The sequence below is a fragment of the Tamandua tetradactyla genome, chromosome 4, assembly GCF_023851605.1.
Source record: "Tamandua tetradactyla isolate mTamTet1 chromosome 4, mTamTet1.pri, whole genome shotgun sequence".
In the NCBI taxonomy this organism is placed as follows: Eukaryota; Metazoa; Chordata; class Mammalia; order Pilosa; family Myrmecophagidae; genus Tamandua; species Tamandua tetradactyla.
The window spans coordinates 109,694,558-109,707,390 of NC_135330.1; the positions used below are offsets into that span (position 1 = coordinate 109,694,558).

The 12,833-nt window shown below is 41.1% G+C and overlaps 1 protein-coding gene across 5 annotated transcripts in view; it reads left to right on the forward strand.

The window, feature by feature from the left end:
• The first annotated feature begins 610 nt into the window (after positions 1–610).
• Positions 611–12,833, forward strand: part of RCBTB2 (RCC1 and BTB domain containing protein 2) — a 68,906-nt gene continuing 56,683 nt past the window's right edge. Inside the window, exon 1 of one of the 5 annotated variants that reach the window (XM_077158232.1) lies at positions 611–1,040. In XM_077158232.1, the coding sequence (XP_077014347.1) occupies positions 960–1,040 (81 nt within the window). In that variant the 5' untranslated portion in view covers positions 611–959. Of the gene's footprint in view, positions 1,041–1,284; positions 1,435–2,184; positions 2,509–12,833 lie in introns of those variants that run through there. The other 4 variants (XM_077158233.1, XM_077158235.1, XM_077158236.1 and 1 more) reach the window with 4 other exon arrangements.

Consider the following 12,833-nt stretch of genomic DNA (forward strand, 5'->3'; position numbering starts at 1 on the left):
TCACAAACTTGAATTAAGCATTTTGTGGGAAGACATAAAAATTAACAAGACAGAGCCTGTGCCCTACCAGTTTCACAATCTAGTGAGATAGAAATATCACCAATTGTATAAGGAAGGTGTGTTTAAATGATAACTCCACCTCAACTGACTGCTTTGTTTAGTCTGAGCAGTCTCTCCCTTAAATATCATTGAAGGATTTCCTTATTATCCCTTTTTAAATCAATACTAAGCTGCTCTCTCAGTTATTATGTCTGCTTATTTCAAAAGCCCATAGGACTCTGTTTCAGGGTGAAACTTTGTTTTAGGCAAAACCATGCATGTAGGTAAGACTGTAAAATACAATTTTCCTGTAAAAGCAAGCCTCTTTCTGGACTGAATGGGCTGTGCTCTAATAAGAAACATAAACGTCTGCCAACCGTAGCAGCCGCAATGAAGGCAGCCACACATTCCGCAATGATTCTTTTCCAATGAATAGACAAATGTCCGACGGAACAAAAGAGTGACATGATCAACGTGGGTTGGAATTTCGGTTATTTTATCCCATGCTACTTTCGACCAATCATTTAAATGTGTAACCAGCCATTTAAAAAGTCAGTAAAAAAGCAACGAGCATACTTCAGAGAGACAATAACATCTACTGTGGAGCATTTTACCAAAAGCCAATCTAAGTGTGGTATGACAGAAGAAATAAATGCATGTTGCAAAGGTGCGGTACATTTCAATGAATGCGATTAGGGTCAACGGAAGTGCATTGTAATAGAAGAGATTCTTACAAATTAATAACGGGAGAGTGCGGTGGTTCCAGAACACCTCAGCCCCAAGGTAACTCAGGTCACCCCCATACACTACTCATTATTTCGGAATTTCTGTTTTCTCTGAGAAAGGCGAGCAGCTCAGCCCCACAGCCATGGGACGACGGCAGGGGGTAGCCTTGTGAAGGAAGCCACCTGGACTCCCTGATGAGGACCACCACTGGAAGGAAAAGCACGGACCGGGGAAATCTTGGTTCCCACATCGTTCTACACGCCCCATTCTTCCAGGTCAAGGAACTGCGATTCCCCAAGACTTTGGGGCGCTGGAGAAGGGAGGGTGTCCCACAGGATAATTCCCGGGGTGAAGGCTGAAAGGGACCCAGCGGGGAGGCGGCACCCAGCCGGGGGGTCCGCTCCGAGATGCGGGGAGGGGGGCGGGCGAGAGGGGGCTGGGGCGGCAGTGGGCAGCCTGGGAGCGCAGGGGAGGAGGGGCGAGGCGCCGGCACCCTCCCTTCGTGGGCGCTCCCTTCCCTTCCGTTTCTCAGGCGGGCACCCGAGCGCATCCCGCCGAGGCCGGGCCGGTTCAGGGGGAGGCGCCAACTCGCCGCGGTTCCCGGCCCCTGACCGAGCAGTAACGGCTACCCAAGGGGCGGAGCGGATGCCGTTCGGGCCTTGAGCTGAGGTAAGGGGTGGGTGGCCGACGTGGGAGGCCGAAGGGGACGCCAGGCGTGAGGCGGGCCGTTCCGGGGTCTCCCCGCTGCAGGCCACCTCTCCCCGCCCCCGCGGCCATTCCGTGTGCCGCGACGACTGAGGGGCGGCTCCGGGGGCAACACCCTCGCCTGGGCCTCGGACCGAGGTATTACTGCGCATGAGCAAACCCGCGGGCTTGGTCTGGGCGCGCGGTTCAAAGGTATTATCTCCGCCCAGGCCGCGGGTAGAGGCGGCACTGCGTGTGCGCAAGCCGCTGACGTGCGTAGGACGTGCTGTTCTGGGGCTACTCGCTCGCCGGGGTGCGCATGCGTGAACTGGACGCGCGGCCCTGGGTCTACCCTCCTGCTCAGGCCGCGGGCCGATGCGCCTGCGCAAAGCCGCAGGCTGGGCGGACGTATCCTATTGAGATCGTGGCGGGCGCGCCTTCCGGGGCTCCCACACTTCAGGGCTTCGGCTAGTTGTTCCTGGTTTCCGGGGAGGCGTCTGCTGTGGAGACCCACCTCCCCTCCTTCCTCGGCACTTCCCTGCACTCTGTGGGCTGCTTCTGTTTTCTTCTTTGTGGCCCTGACACCTCGGCTCCGCCCCGGAAATCTCACTGGGCACCTGGGCCCGGGCCGACCCGCTCCCTGACTGTCAGTGCACCTTAAAAGTGGATCCCGGTAGCGAGGGGAATTCGACGAATCTCAGCCGAGTTGTTTCAGAAACGGCAGTATAGAGATGGGGAGAAAGAGCCATAAATGTTCACTTTCCAGCCCCGTTGGCGGTGGAGATCTCCCGAGCGCTCCGCCCTGTCCGGGGGAGAACTTCCTGCCGGCTTGGGGAGGAGACTTCAGAAGGAACCTTTTGCTTTTGTTCTTTGCCAAGTTACACAAAACGCTGCAAGGGCTGTGGCCACGCAGTCTTCGAGGGAGCCTGGGGAGCGTGGTTGAGTTCACAGGCGGTACATGGAGCCGAGGCTCTTCCTCCCAGACTCGCGAGGGTCAGTCACTGTTTGTTTACAGAGCCTCCTTCCTGGCTTTGTTCCTGCTTGGTGGTGCCCACTCAGGTCCGTTCTGTGCTTTCCACGGCCCCTCCCCGGCGTTTTTAGCAGCGTCATTTCTGTCCGCTTTGTAATCTTTTATGATGTGAGGTCTTAAGATAAAGATCTTTGGGGGTTGAAATAGAAGAGCCACTTGGATCCAGAACTGACGTCTGAGTTCTCTGGGTGAAATGTAATCTCTGCATTTCCTCGGGCTCTCGGCTCTGTGTCCATGTTATTAAGTTCCTGGTAAAGGCGATTGGAGTGTCTCATTCTTGCACACTGCATCTCCTCCGCGCTGGCTTTCTTGCCTGTGCTAGGCTTGTCAGGCGGGCCCTGCCCCAGGGCCTGTGCAAGTTATCTCCTCACTCTTTGCTCCCTTTCCCTCTTGGCCCCGTTCGAATCTCAAAATGATGGCCAGCTCCTCTCGAGAGACTCTATCTGAAATAGTCACTGCTCTCCCATTCTTAACTTTGCTCCATTTTGCTTCAAAGCAGTGATCATGTGGTGTTAGCTATTTGGTGGTGTATGGTCTGTTTATCCCATAATCGCGGCCCAGAAGCTAAAACTATGTAAGTGAAATTGGAATCTAACTCAAGGGAGAATAGGAACTGAACCCTCAACGTGGGTTGATTCATTTTCTCACTCATTCAGCAAATATTTACTGAATATTTTGTACCAAGTTCTGTCATAGGTGGCTGGGATATATCAGTGGACCAAGTAAACAAGGGGATCCCTATTTTTTGGAGCTTACACTCTAGGAAAGAATGACAGACAAAATACAATTATTATGTTAGAAAATTATAAATGCTATGAGAATAGATATGAAAAAGGGAGCAGGGAAGGGGGACTGGGAATGCAGTTGTGGGTTGCAATTTTAAACAACATGGTTGTTTAAAGAATAAAAGTGTATCTGAAGAATAAATTAAAGATGGTGTTCAAGATGAAGAACTGGCTTTTATAATTAAACGTCCTTCTGGGAGAAACTGTTCTTTGCCATTCTCTAAGTTTTCTCTTTGGGGGACCGCTGGCGTTACCATTGTGAAAAATTTTAACCATTCTACTTAGTGTATATGTGAAAAATTTTTTTCCAGCAGAGTTCAAATTATTAAGTCTTTTACAGTATGACTCAAAACATCACATGGTGAGACTAGACTCTTAAATGGAAGAGCCTGATCAAGTGAATACTACAAATGTGCTGACAAGAACTGCTCATTTTCTTCAAGTTTAATGTGCTTTGCAGTTGGTTCTTGATGTTCTTTCTGACTTTGGATGTTTAGTGAAGTTCTTTTCTAAGAGGGGTTGTTGCTTTTCTTTCTTTGAAACTGCATTGGCAAGGAGCGTAAATCACCTGGTATGATATCATACTTTAAGGTATTAAATGATCTCTCAGAGATTTCTGAATGTATCAGACAAGCCTGACCAAATTCTGATTCTTATTAAAAGAGGCTTAGAGAAAGAGGCTGATGGAGAGGAATGATTTTAGAAAGTAAAGTATATTTTCCCTTAGGTTCTTCTCTTGAGCAGATTATAAATACTTTGTGTTCATATATCAAAACAATCTAGATCTGTAAGAGAGGGAAACCCATAGGATTTGCTTATGCCCTTAGGTGACTGTCATATTCTATTTTGGTTTTATCATTTGGCTAAACTAAATTTAAAATTCCCTTAAGATACTGCCACTTCAGGTTTTGCTGAAGTTGAATTACTACAAATAAGAATTGTCCAAGAAAGGGAGATTTGAGACCAGGTTGGGAATTATCAGAGTGAAGAGTGACAGCAGAGTCTCCTGTTCAGGGCTGAAAATAGAAGGCCACATGGGGTTATCGACTTCAAAGGAGCAGAAAGCTTGCCTTCCTCAATGGGATATCCATAGTGTCCATCAGTGGAAGGTGACAGCAGCCTCTTGCTTTCATTCTCTGAGGGAGCACGCGTCCAGTTCATGTGGTGATCCTTTCCCAGCCACTTGAAGGTCTCCAGGAAATTTGAGCCATAATAGTGTTCTTCAGCATTAATCTGGCATTGGAGTCTTCTGCATGTCTTCAACCTTACTAATAGAGCCTGAGCTGATAGTTGTACATTTCTCCCCCGGAAGACAGTGCCAATAGAAGATAGTATGTGAGTAAATCATAATGTGTAACTACATTGTCCTAAGTCCTGTATTATGCTGAACTGCGTATGACACTGAATGAAACGAACCCAAAATAGAAATGAATCAATGCCAAGAGGGCTTGCCATGTGGAAGGAATATTTATATTGTAGGGCAAAGACGTTTAGCAGCTAGGATTCTCTTTAATAGGTATATTAGGGTATTTGTTTTTTTAGTTGGACTAAATCTACAGTGACCTACATTTCAATACATCTACAAATGTGCCTCAAATACTAGCTCCTTTGAGCTAGTATAACGATTTAAAAATATTTACGTAGTTCACTTCCTTTATGAGAGTGATACTTTTCCTGAATGTGCTTGAAAAAACCTACAGTGATATGCTCAGTAATCTCTTCAAACTAAATAGTTTTGTTTTGAATTGAAGATCTGCTTCATTGCTCACTCATGGTGAAATTTAGACATGTTTTTACAGACTTAAAACATAGTCCTGTTTCAGTGTTCTACAAGTCAGTCTGCCATTTAACATAAACTTAGGGTAGGGCCATTTCCTTTGAAGTTGTGCTTTAATTTGGGCAGTGTTTTTAGTTTTGATCATCCTGTTTATATCTGAACCATTTTAGTTAGCAGCTTATGTGGATATCCTACCTCTATTTGTCATTGACTTGTGACATCCCGTTCAAGTGGAGCTGAATTAAATGTGACATTACCCATTTTTGCAAATGACAATTGGGATCATGCCTTATTCTTTTATATTAAACATATCTTATATGTGACACTAAAACGAAACAAAACAAAGATACCGTCTAATGATTCAGCTTAAGTGTATTATTGGAAATCATCTTTGCCACTGACCTTTGCTCAGCAGAACAGTGATGCTGTTGTCCTCAAAGTCATGGTTTCCTCTGTCTGCTGGTGGCCTATCACTGTGTGCTGGTGTCGTAAAAGACATTGGTTTTCTCTGACTTCGGGTTTCTTTGATTGCAAGAACATCATCAAATGTGTTGCCCAGATAGGAGAATTTGTTAAAAGCCTTGAGTTCTATATTGCAAGAAAACTTTCTTAAATATTTTATTTCGCAAGGGTAGCTTTAGAATTGACTTCATATTCTTAAATTGAATGAAAAATCTATAACACTGGGCTTTCTCTGAAGAAATTCCTAACTTTTTCCACTTTTTCTCCTGGGAGCACTTCTGGAGAACAGTTAGCATTTCACAGCTCTCAAGAAAATGCAGAGTAGTAGTTTCCATGGAAAATGCTTTTGATTTTCTAGATATAGTGTGTCCAGTTTTCTAGCTGTTAAGGCCCTTAAAACAGTAGGTTTAAGTAAAGTTGGCATGAGCATCTAAGAGCTGAAAATCCTTTTGTTTTACATAATTTGTATATTTTTTTTTATATATTTGCTTCTAGCTCAGTCCCTATTGCAGGCACTAAATATTTGTTTAATGAATTAGAGAGATGAATGTATGCCCTATAATCAGCTTAATTCATTATTTAGGACGGAGGTATTACCAAGTGATATTATTCATTGTGTAGCAGACACACTGATTACCAATTATAATTTGTAGAGAGTGTACTAACATATGCTCTTTACAGAAAAGTGAGCTATCTGACTTGTTCTTTGTGGGAATTAGGATATGTTTTTTACATTCAGTCGTCAAAAGATTATCTTGCTGCCCACGTATTTTCAATTGTGCAGTTATTAAGAATGTAGAGAAAATTCTCAAAATACGATATATCAATATAAGGAGCTATGTGTCACAAATGGGGATAATTTGGAAGTAAATTATTGGACTTATGCTAGTTTAGGAAAACAAACAAAATAGGAAATGTGACTCAAAGGATTAACTTAGTTGATATGTACTTGATTTTGAAAAATTACTCTTGCAAAATTTGAACCTCTAGCCCCTGAGTGTCCAACATGGAGCCTCTAAAAACAGCTCAGTGGCAGGAGCCTCTGCTTGGAGGTGCTTATACCCCATTATCTATCCATCAGTACAATAAGAATCTACAATATCATAATTTTTAATGACTTTAAACGAAATGAGGAAATATATAAGAAATAGTTTTGCAAAGCACAAGGCACTTTTTGGTATGAATAATGACATATATCCCAAAACAAACATATGAGGGAAAGCCAGTAAAATAACATTTAGTTAGAACCATGTGGGTGATCTTACACCACGACAACATCTCTATGAAAACCTTTCCAACTCAAATGCCAGCTTTGCCTTGGGTCTACAGGGAATGTTGATGGTCCTCTGGGGGATTGAATTGTGTCCTCCTCACCACCCACCCAAAGGCATGTTCAGGTTCCAACCCATGGTTCTGTGATGTGAACCCATTCACATCTTCAAATAGGATCTTTGAAGATGTTATTAGCTAAGTTCCCAAACTGAATAAGGATGGGCCTTTGCCCAATATGTCTGAAGTCCTTATAAGCAAAGAAATTGGACATGGAGAAAGAAGACATGGGGAGCAGCCAGAAGCTGGTCAACAGCGGAACCTGAAAGAGAAAGGAAAAGATGCTGCCATGTGATGAAAAAGCCAAGAAACCCCAAAGATTGCTGGCCAACTAAAAGAGACTGATCTCAGGAGGAAGTAAGCCTCTAGCCTTTGGAAACCATGAACCAATAAATTCCTGTTTTAAGCCAACCCATTGTATAGTATTTGTTTTAGCAACTAGGAAACTAAAACAGTTTTCGTGTGCTAAAAAAAGGGTGAAACTTGTAAGCAGGTTTAGACCAGAGGTAGAAATCATATCAGCCACTGATATTAAACATTTTTTTTCAGATTTTGCTTGCATAGCATTTAAAAATATAGGTACATTGTCTGTCTTATTTAGCTTTTATCTTCCTGTGGTATTGATACATTTTTATTTTACAGATGGAAAAAAGAAATTGTGGTTTATTTAAGAGCTGTCATTAGCCAACCTTTATTGAATTCCTGTGTCAGTGGTAAAGACAAAATTAGAATGGTGTGTTCTGATTCTAAAATGTTGTGTTCCTTAACATTAGATAACTTTATCCTTTCATACCAAGGTGATTAATTTAAATTAAACTTAAAATCTTGAAAATTCTCTTGTCAGATAGAAGAGCCATATCATACCAATTCATTGATGGACCCACATGGGAAATTTTGTCTTTGGTATTACTGCAGTCAAGGCTTTACTATGAAAGCATTCCTGTCACAGTCCGGACATGTATATGTCAGGGTCCCTAACACATTAAATTAATATTCTGCAGCTTTTAAACTTTATCAAATATTGTACCCTGTGTATCATTCTGTGACTTAGTGTTTTTTTGATGAGTATTGTTTTGGAGATTTATTTGTGTTGAGGATGTCTTCACACACATACAGTCCATCCAAAGTATATAATCAGTGGTTCACAATATCATCACATAGTTGTGTGTTCATCGCTATGATCATTTTTAGAACATTTGTATCATTCCAGAAAAAGACAGAAAAAGAAAAAACTCATACATACCATACCCTTTACCCTTCTAGTATTTCCATCCATTAGTATTTCAATCTACTAAGATTGAAAAATTTCAGTTTTCCCCCCTTATGCCCCCATTATTTATTTATTTTGTCCTTATTGTTTTTACTCATCTATCCATACTGTGCCAATTTGAAAGGATGTATGTACCCTAGAAAAGCCATGTTTTAATCCTAATCCCATTTTGTAAAGGCAGCTGTTTCTTCAATCCCTATTTAGTACTGTATGTTTGAAACTGTAATTACATCATCTCCCTGGAGATGTGACTCAATCAAGAATGGTTGTTAAGCTGGATTATGTGGAGATATGTCTCCTCCCATTCGGGTGAGTCTTGATTAATTTACTGGAATCCTATAAAAGAGGAAACATTTCAGAGAATGAGGGAGATTCAGAGAGAGCAGAGCAGAACGACATAGCCACGAGAAGCAGAGAGTCCACTGGTCAGCAACCTGTGGAGATGAAGAAGGAAAACGCTTCCTGGGGAGCTTCATGAAACAGGAAGCCAGGAGAGGAAACTAGCAGATTACGCCATGTTCACCATATGCCCTTTCAGCTGAGAGAGAAACCCTGAACTTCATCAGCCTTTTTGAACCAAGGTATCTTTTCCTGGATGCCTTAGAGTGGACATTTCTATAGACTTGCTTTAATTGGGACATTTCCATGGCCTAAAAACTGTTAACTTGCAACTTATTAAATTTCCCCTTTTAAAAGCTGTTCCATTTCTGGTTATATTGCATTCTGGCAGCTAGCAAACTAGAACACATTCTGGATAAAGGGAGCATCAGATATTGCATTCTGGCAGCTAGCAAACTAGAACACATTCTGGATAAAGGGAGCATCAGACAAGGTTTCACAATCACATGCTCACGTTGTAAAAGCTATATAGTTATACAATTGTCTTCAAGAATCAAGGCTGTTGGAACACAGTTCAGCAGTTTCAGGTACTTCCCTCTAGCCACTCCGATACACCATGAACTAAAAAGGCATATCTATATAATGCATAAGAATAACCTCCAGGATAACGCTTTGACTCTGAAATCTCTCAGCCACTGAGACTTTATTTTGTCTCATTTCTGTCTTCCCCCTTTTGAGAAAGAAGGCTTTCTCAATCTCTTGATGCTGGGTCCTGGCTTATACCAGGCTTTCTGTCCCATGTTGCCAGGGAGATTTGCACCCCTGGGAGTCATGTCCCAGTAGCGGGGGGTGGGGGGCAGTGAGTTCACCTGCCAAGTTGGCTTAGAGAGAGTGGCCACAAAGATAACTTATTTTTAATTGCTCTGTATTAAGCATGTGCCATAGTTTATCAGCTTTCCTGTTGATGATGGATGTTACGCTGTTTCTGATTTTTCGATGTTGCAAACAGTTGTGAAATGAGCATTCTTATACCAGTCCAGTCGTGCCAATGCTCCAGAGTTCTCCCGGCCAGTGTTTTCCGGAACCCAGGATGTGGCTTATTAGTGATCTTGAAATCAGTTTGGTGGAATGAGACCAGCACTTTCTTTTTGAAATTAAATAGAATAGGATAAAAATAGAGTAAGGTGGAATAGAACAAAACAGAAAAGAATAGAGAAGATCTCACCAAGCACTTCATGTAGTAAAGGCAAGAACCACTTTGCGAAACTTCTGTTTCAGTTACATGTAGGTATCAAAAAGGTTGAAAGCCACAGTTCTGATGTAAGTACTGAGTTGCTGTCTAAAGTGGGTGTATCAATTTTTATTACCTTTAGCAGTGTTCCTTTTGATCTGCATCTGTCCTCACAGACATCCATCCTCACTGACACCCCTCCTCACTAAGTATTGTTTCTTTTTAATTTGGGCAGATCTAATAATGGATGGAGTCTGTCTCATTGTGGCTGGGATTTGCATTTCCATGATAAATTCCTTGGTGAATCTGAGTGTCTTTTAATATGTTTATTAGTTTCTTCTGTGAATTGTCTGTGTCATTTGCCCAGTTCTTAATTGGGTTGTCTTTTTTCTTATTGATTTATAGGCATTCATTATATAGTCTGGATACTCATTCTTTACCAGCTATCAGTTACATATGTTGCAAATACATTCTGTGGCATGCTTTTCTTTTTCTTCCTTGTGTCTTTTCTTAAGCCAAAGTTTAATATAGTAAAATCTACCAGTCTTTTTTTTCTTCGTGGTTTGTGCTTTTCGGGTTTTGAAGAAATCTTCCCTACCTTCAGGTCATAAAGATATTTTCTTTTTTAATAATTTTTTTTTAATTTAAGAAAGCATATAATACATTTATAACCACCAACAATGGATATCTTAGTTAGCTTAACCATAGGCATATTTAAATAAAGTATCCATTTAATCGTTGTAAAGCCTGTGTTTGGGTAGTTACGTTTCATAAGCCAATTTAAAGTTAAGACAACAAGGGAAAAATCTACATATTCAGATAGCAAAGTTCTTAAAACTAACATAAAGATATTTTCTACTAAAAGTTTTTTAGTTTTGCTTCTCCCCCCTCCCCCCCCATTGCAGTGGTTTCCCTTGCATTTTCCATGCTGAAACACTGTAGAGTCAGTTTTCTTTTGTGGATATTCTTTCATATCCTTTAGTGCCCAAATGTTCAGGCCCTTTCTTGAAACATAGAATAATATCCCCAAGTTATGTTTTACAATTCTAAATTTTTTTATAACTGAACATCTCTATTGCTGACTATTTTATAATAAAAACAGCTGATACAATTTTTAAACTGCCTTTTTTTTCAGATAATGACTTGTTAAAGTTACAAGTTGGTGTTATTCTTCTCCTCCTTTGTTTTTCTCTAATAGAATTTACTAATGTATCTGTATTTTCAGTCACATTAACCTGGCCCTAGAAAATAGCTTTACAAAGATCTCGAAGGAACATGAGAAAGATGACTGAATACTGGGCACCAGAAATTTAAAACCATCAGGTACAAACCTTTTTGGACAGAATGTTCCTAATCATGTAGAATGAAACTGTTTGGAACATACACAGGAAAAGCTTAAAATACCCCTGCAGTGTGGTGGGTGTCCGAGAGCAAAGCTTTTGGAGTCAGTCCTGCGTTCAAAAACTGGCTCTGACCCTCACTGCTGCTAACTGCTGGTCAAGTAATTGAATTATGGCTGTAAAATGGAGGCAGTGATTGTTTCTGTTTCCTACGGATATTATAAAGATGAAATGAGATAACGGAAGAAGCACTTAGTGCCTGGCACAGGGGACTGAGCACTTGAACTTACTCTTTTAATTGTTGATATTAGGAATACATGTATTTATCGCACCAAGGATGTGGTATTCTGTGTGTATATTGTGGATTTAAAAAAACATGTTTTCCTGTACTACTAGTAATAGTCTGATGGAATCATGTGGATAGTACGGTAAGATTGCTGTAATTTCACATATATTACACAAATTATATTCCCTCAAATATTGCAAATAGAAGAAGATGAGTTTTCCCTGTTATGTATGTATATATGTATGACACTGGAATAATTTAAGAAAGAGTCAGTCCTGTTTTTCTGCAAAGTTAGAGAAGTCAGTAGAATTTTGACAGCATAGTACAGTAGTACAATTAATAGCTTGAATCATTTTTCAATCTCAAAGAACTTTCTGATTAACAAAAATGAAATTATGTTAATTTTGTTTTTAGTGTTACTTGAATCTTACTGAATGTTATTTCTTTAAATATGGTTATTTCTATATGTCATACATGCAATTTTGTTTTAACCTGATTAGTCAAATAGACAGCATGAGCTATTTCTCTACCTTTTTAATTTTCAAAGACTTTATGATACTTAAAATTAATCAAAGACATTGAACAGAGCTATTTATCATCCTACTGTAAAATTGGGGAATAACTATTCTGTGATTGCAGCTCATTAGCAAGATTTTCCTTCCATCAGAGAGAAAACTGGTGCAAGGTACAATGAGAGGCAGCCACAGTTCTACTTTGGCCCCCTTTCCTCCTCTCTGTTATTTCTTTTTCTCCCTCCTAGTTCCCTCTTCCTCTCCTCTTGTCCTCTCTCTTCTCTTCCTGCCTCTTTTTCTCCCTTTCCTCTCTTTTTATTTTTTGCTCCAGTAAACTTAAGGTGGCTATGAAAAAGGCATTTCCAGTTAGGTTGAGGCAAATGAGAGGAATTCTCAGAATCACCAGGCTCCACTTTATTAAAAAACTGCACTCCGAGGATGCTTCCAGCACATACATTGTGTGCTACAGTGAGCATGGTACCCTGTCTTAAAGAGTTTGCAGATTAATAGAGAAGATAACTGCATAGGAATAACTGTTGCAAGAGGCAGAATATGAAAAGTGCCAAAAGTCAAGTTAAAAGAAGGAAGGGAGGGAGGGAAGAAGGGAGGAATGGAGGAAAAGCAAAGCAAAGAGGTGCCAGGAAGTACAAAGGAGAGGGTATTGCTCCAGAATGGCTCAGGGGCAGTTATGCTGGGTGTGAGAGAAAGAGTACGATTTCAAGAGACCTGCTAAAATAGCATAGATAATATGTGGTGATTATTAATGGAATATGGCAAAATATCTTTCCATACTGGCAGTCAGATCGAGTTTTATATATTTATAAGTGAGGAACTCCAGGTGTTCCTTTAAAAAACAAACATATCGAGTTTGGAAGTAGAAGTTGGGAAGAAGAGAGCTCTTTTAAAAAACTAATGGTTGGCAGAGGGGGCCAAGATGGCGGCTTAGTAAGGTATGTGTGTCTGAGTTCCTCCTCCAGAGCAACTACTAGGTGACCAGAAACAGTGCAGAACAGCTCCTGGGGC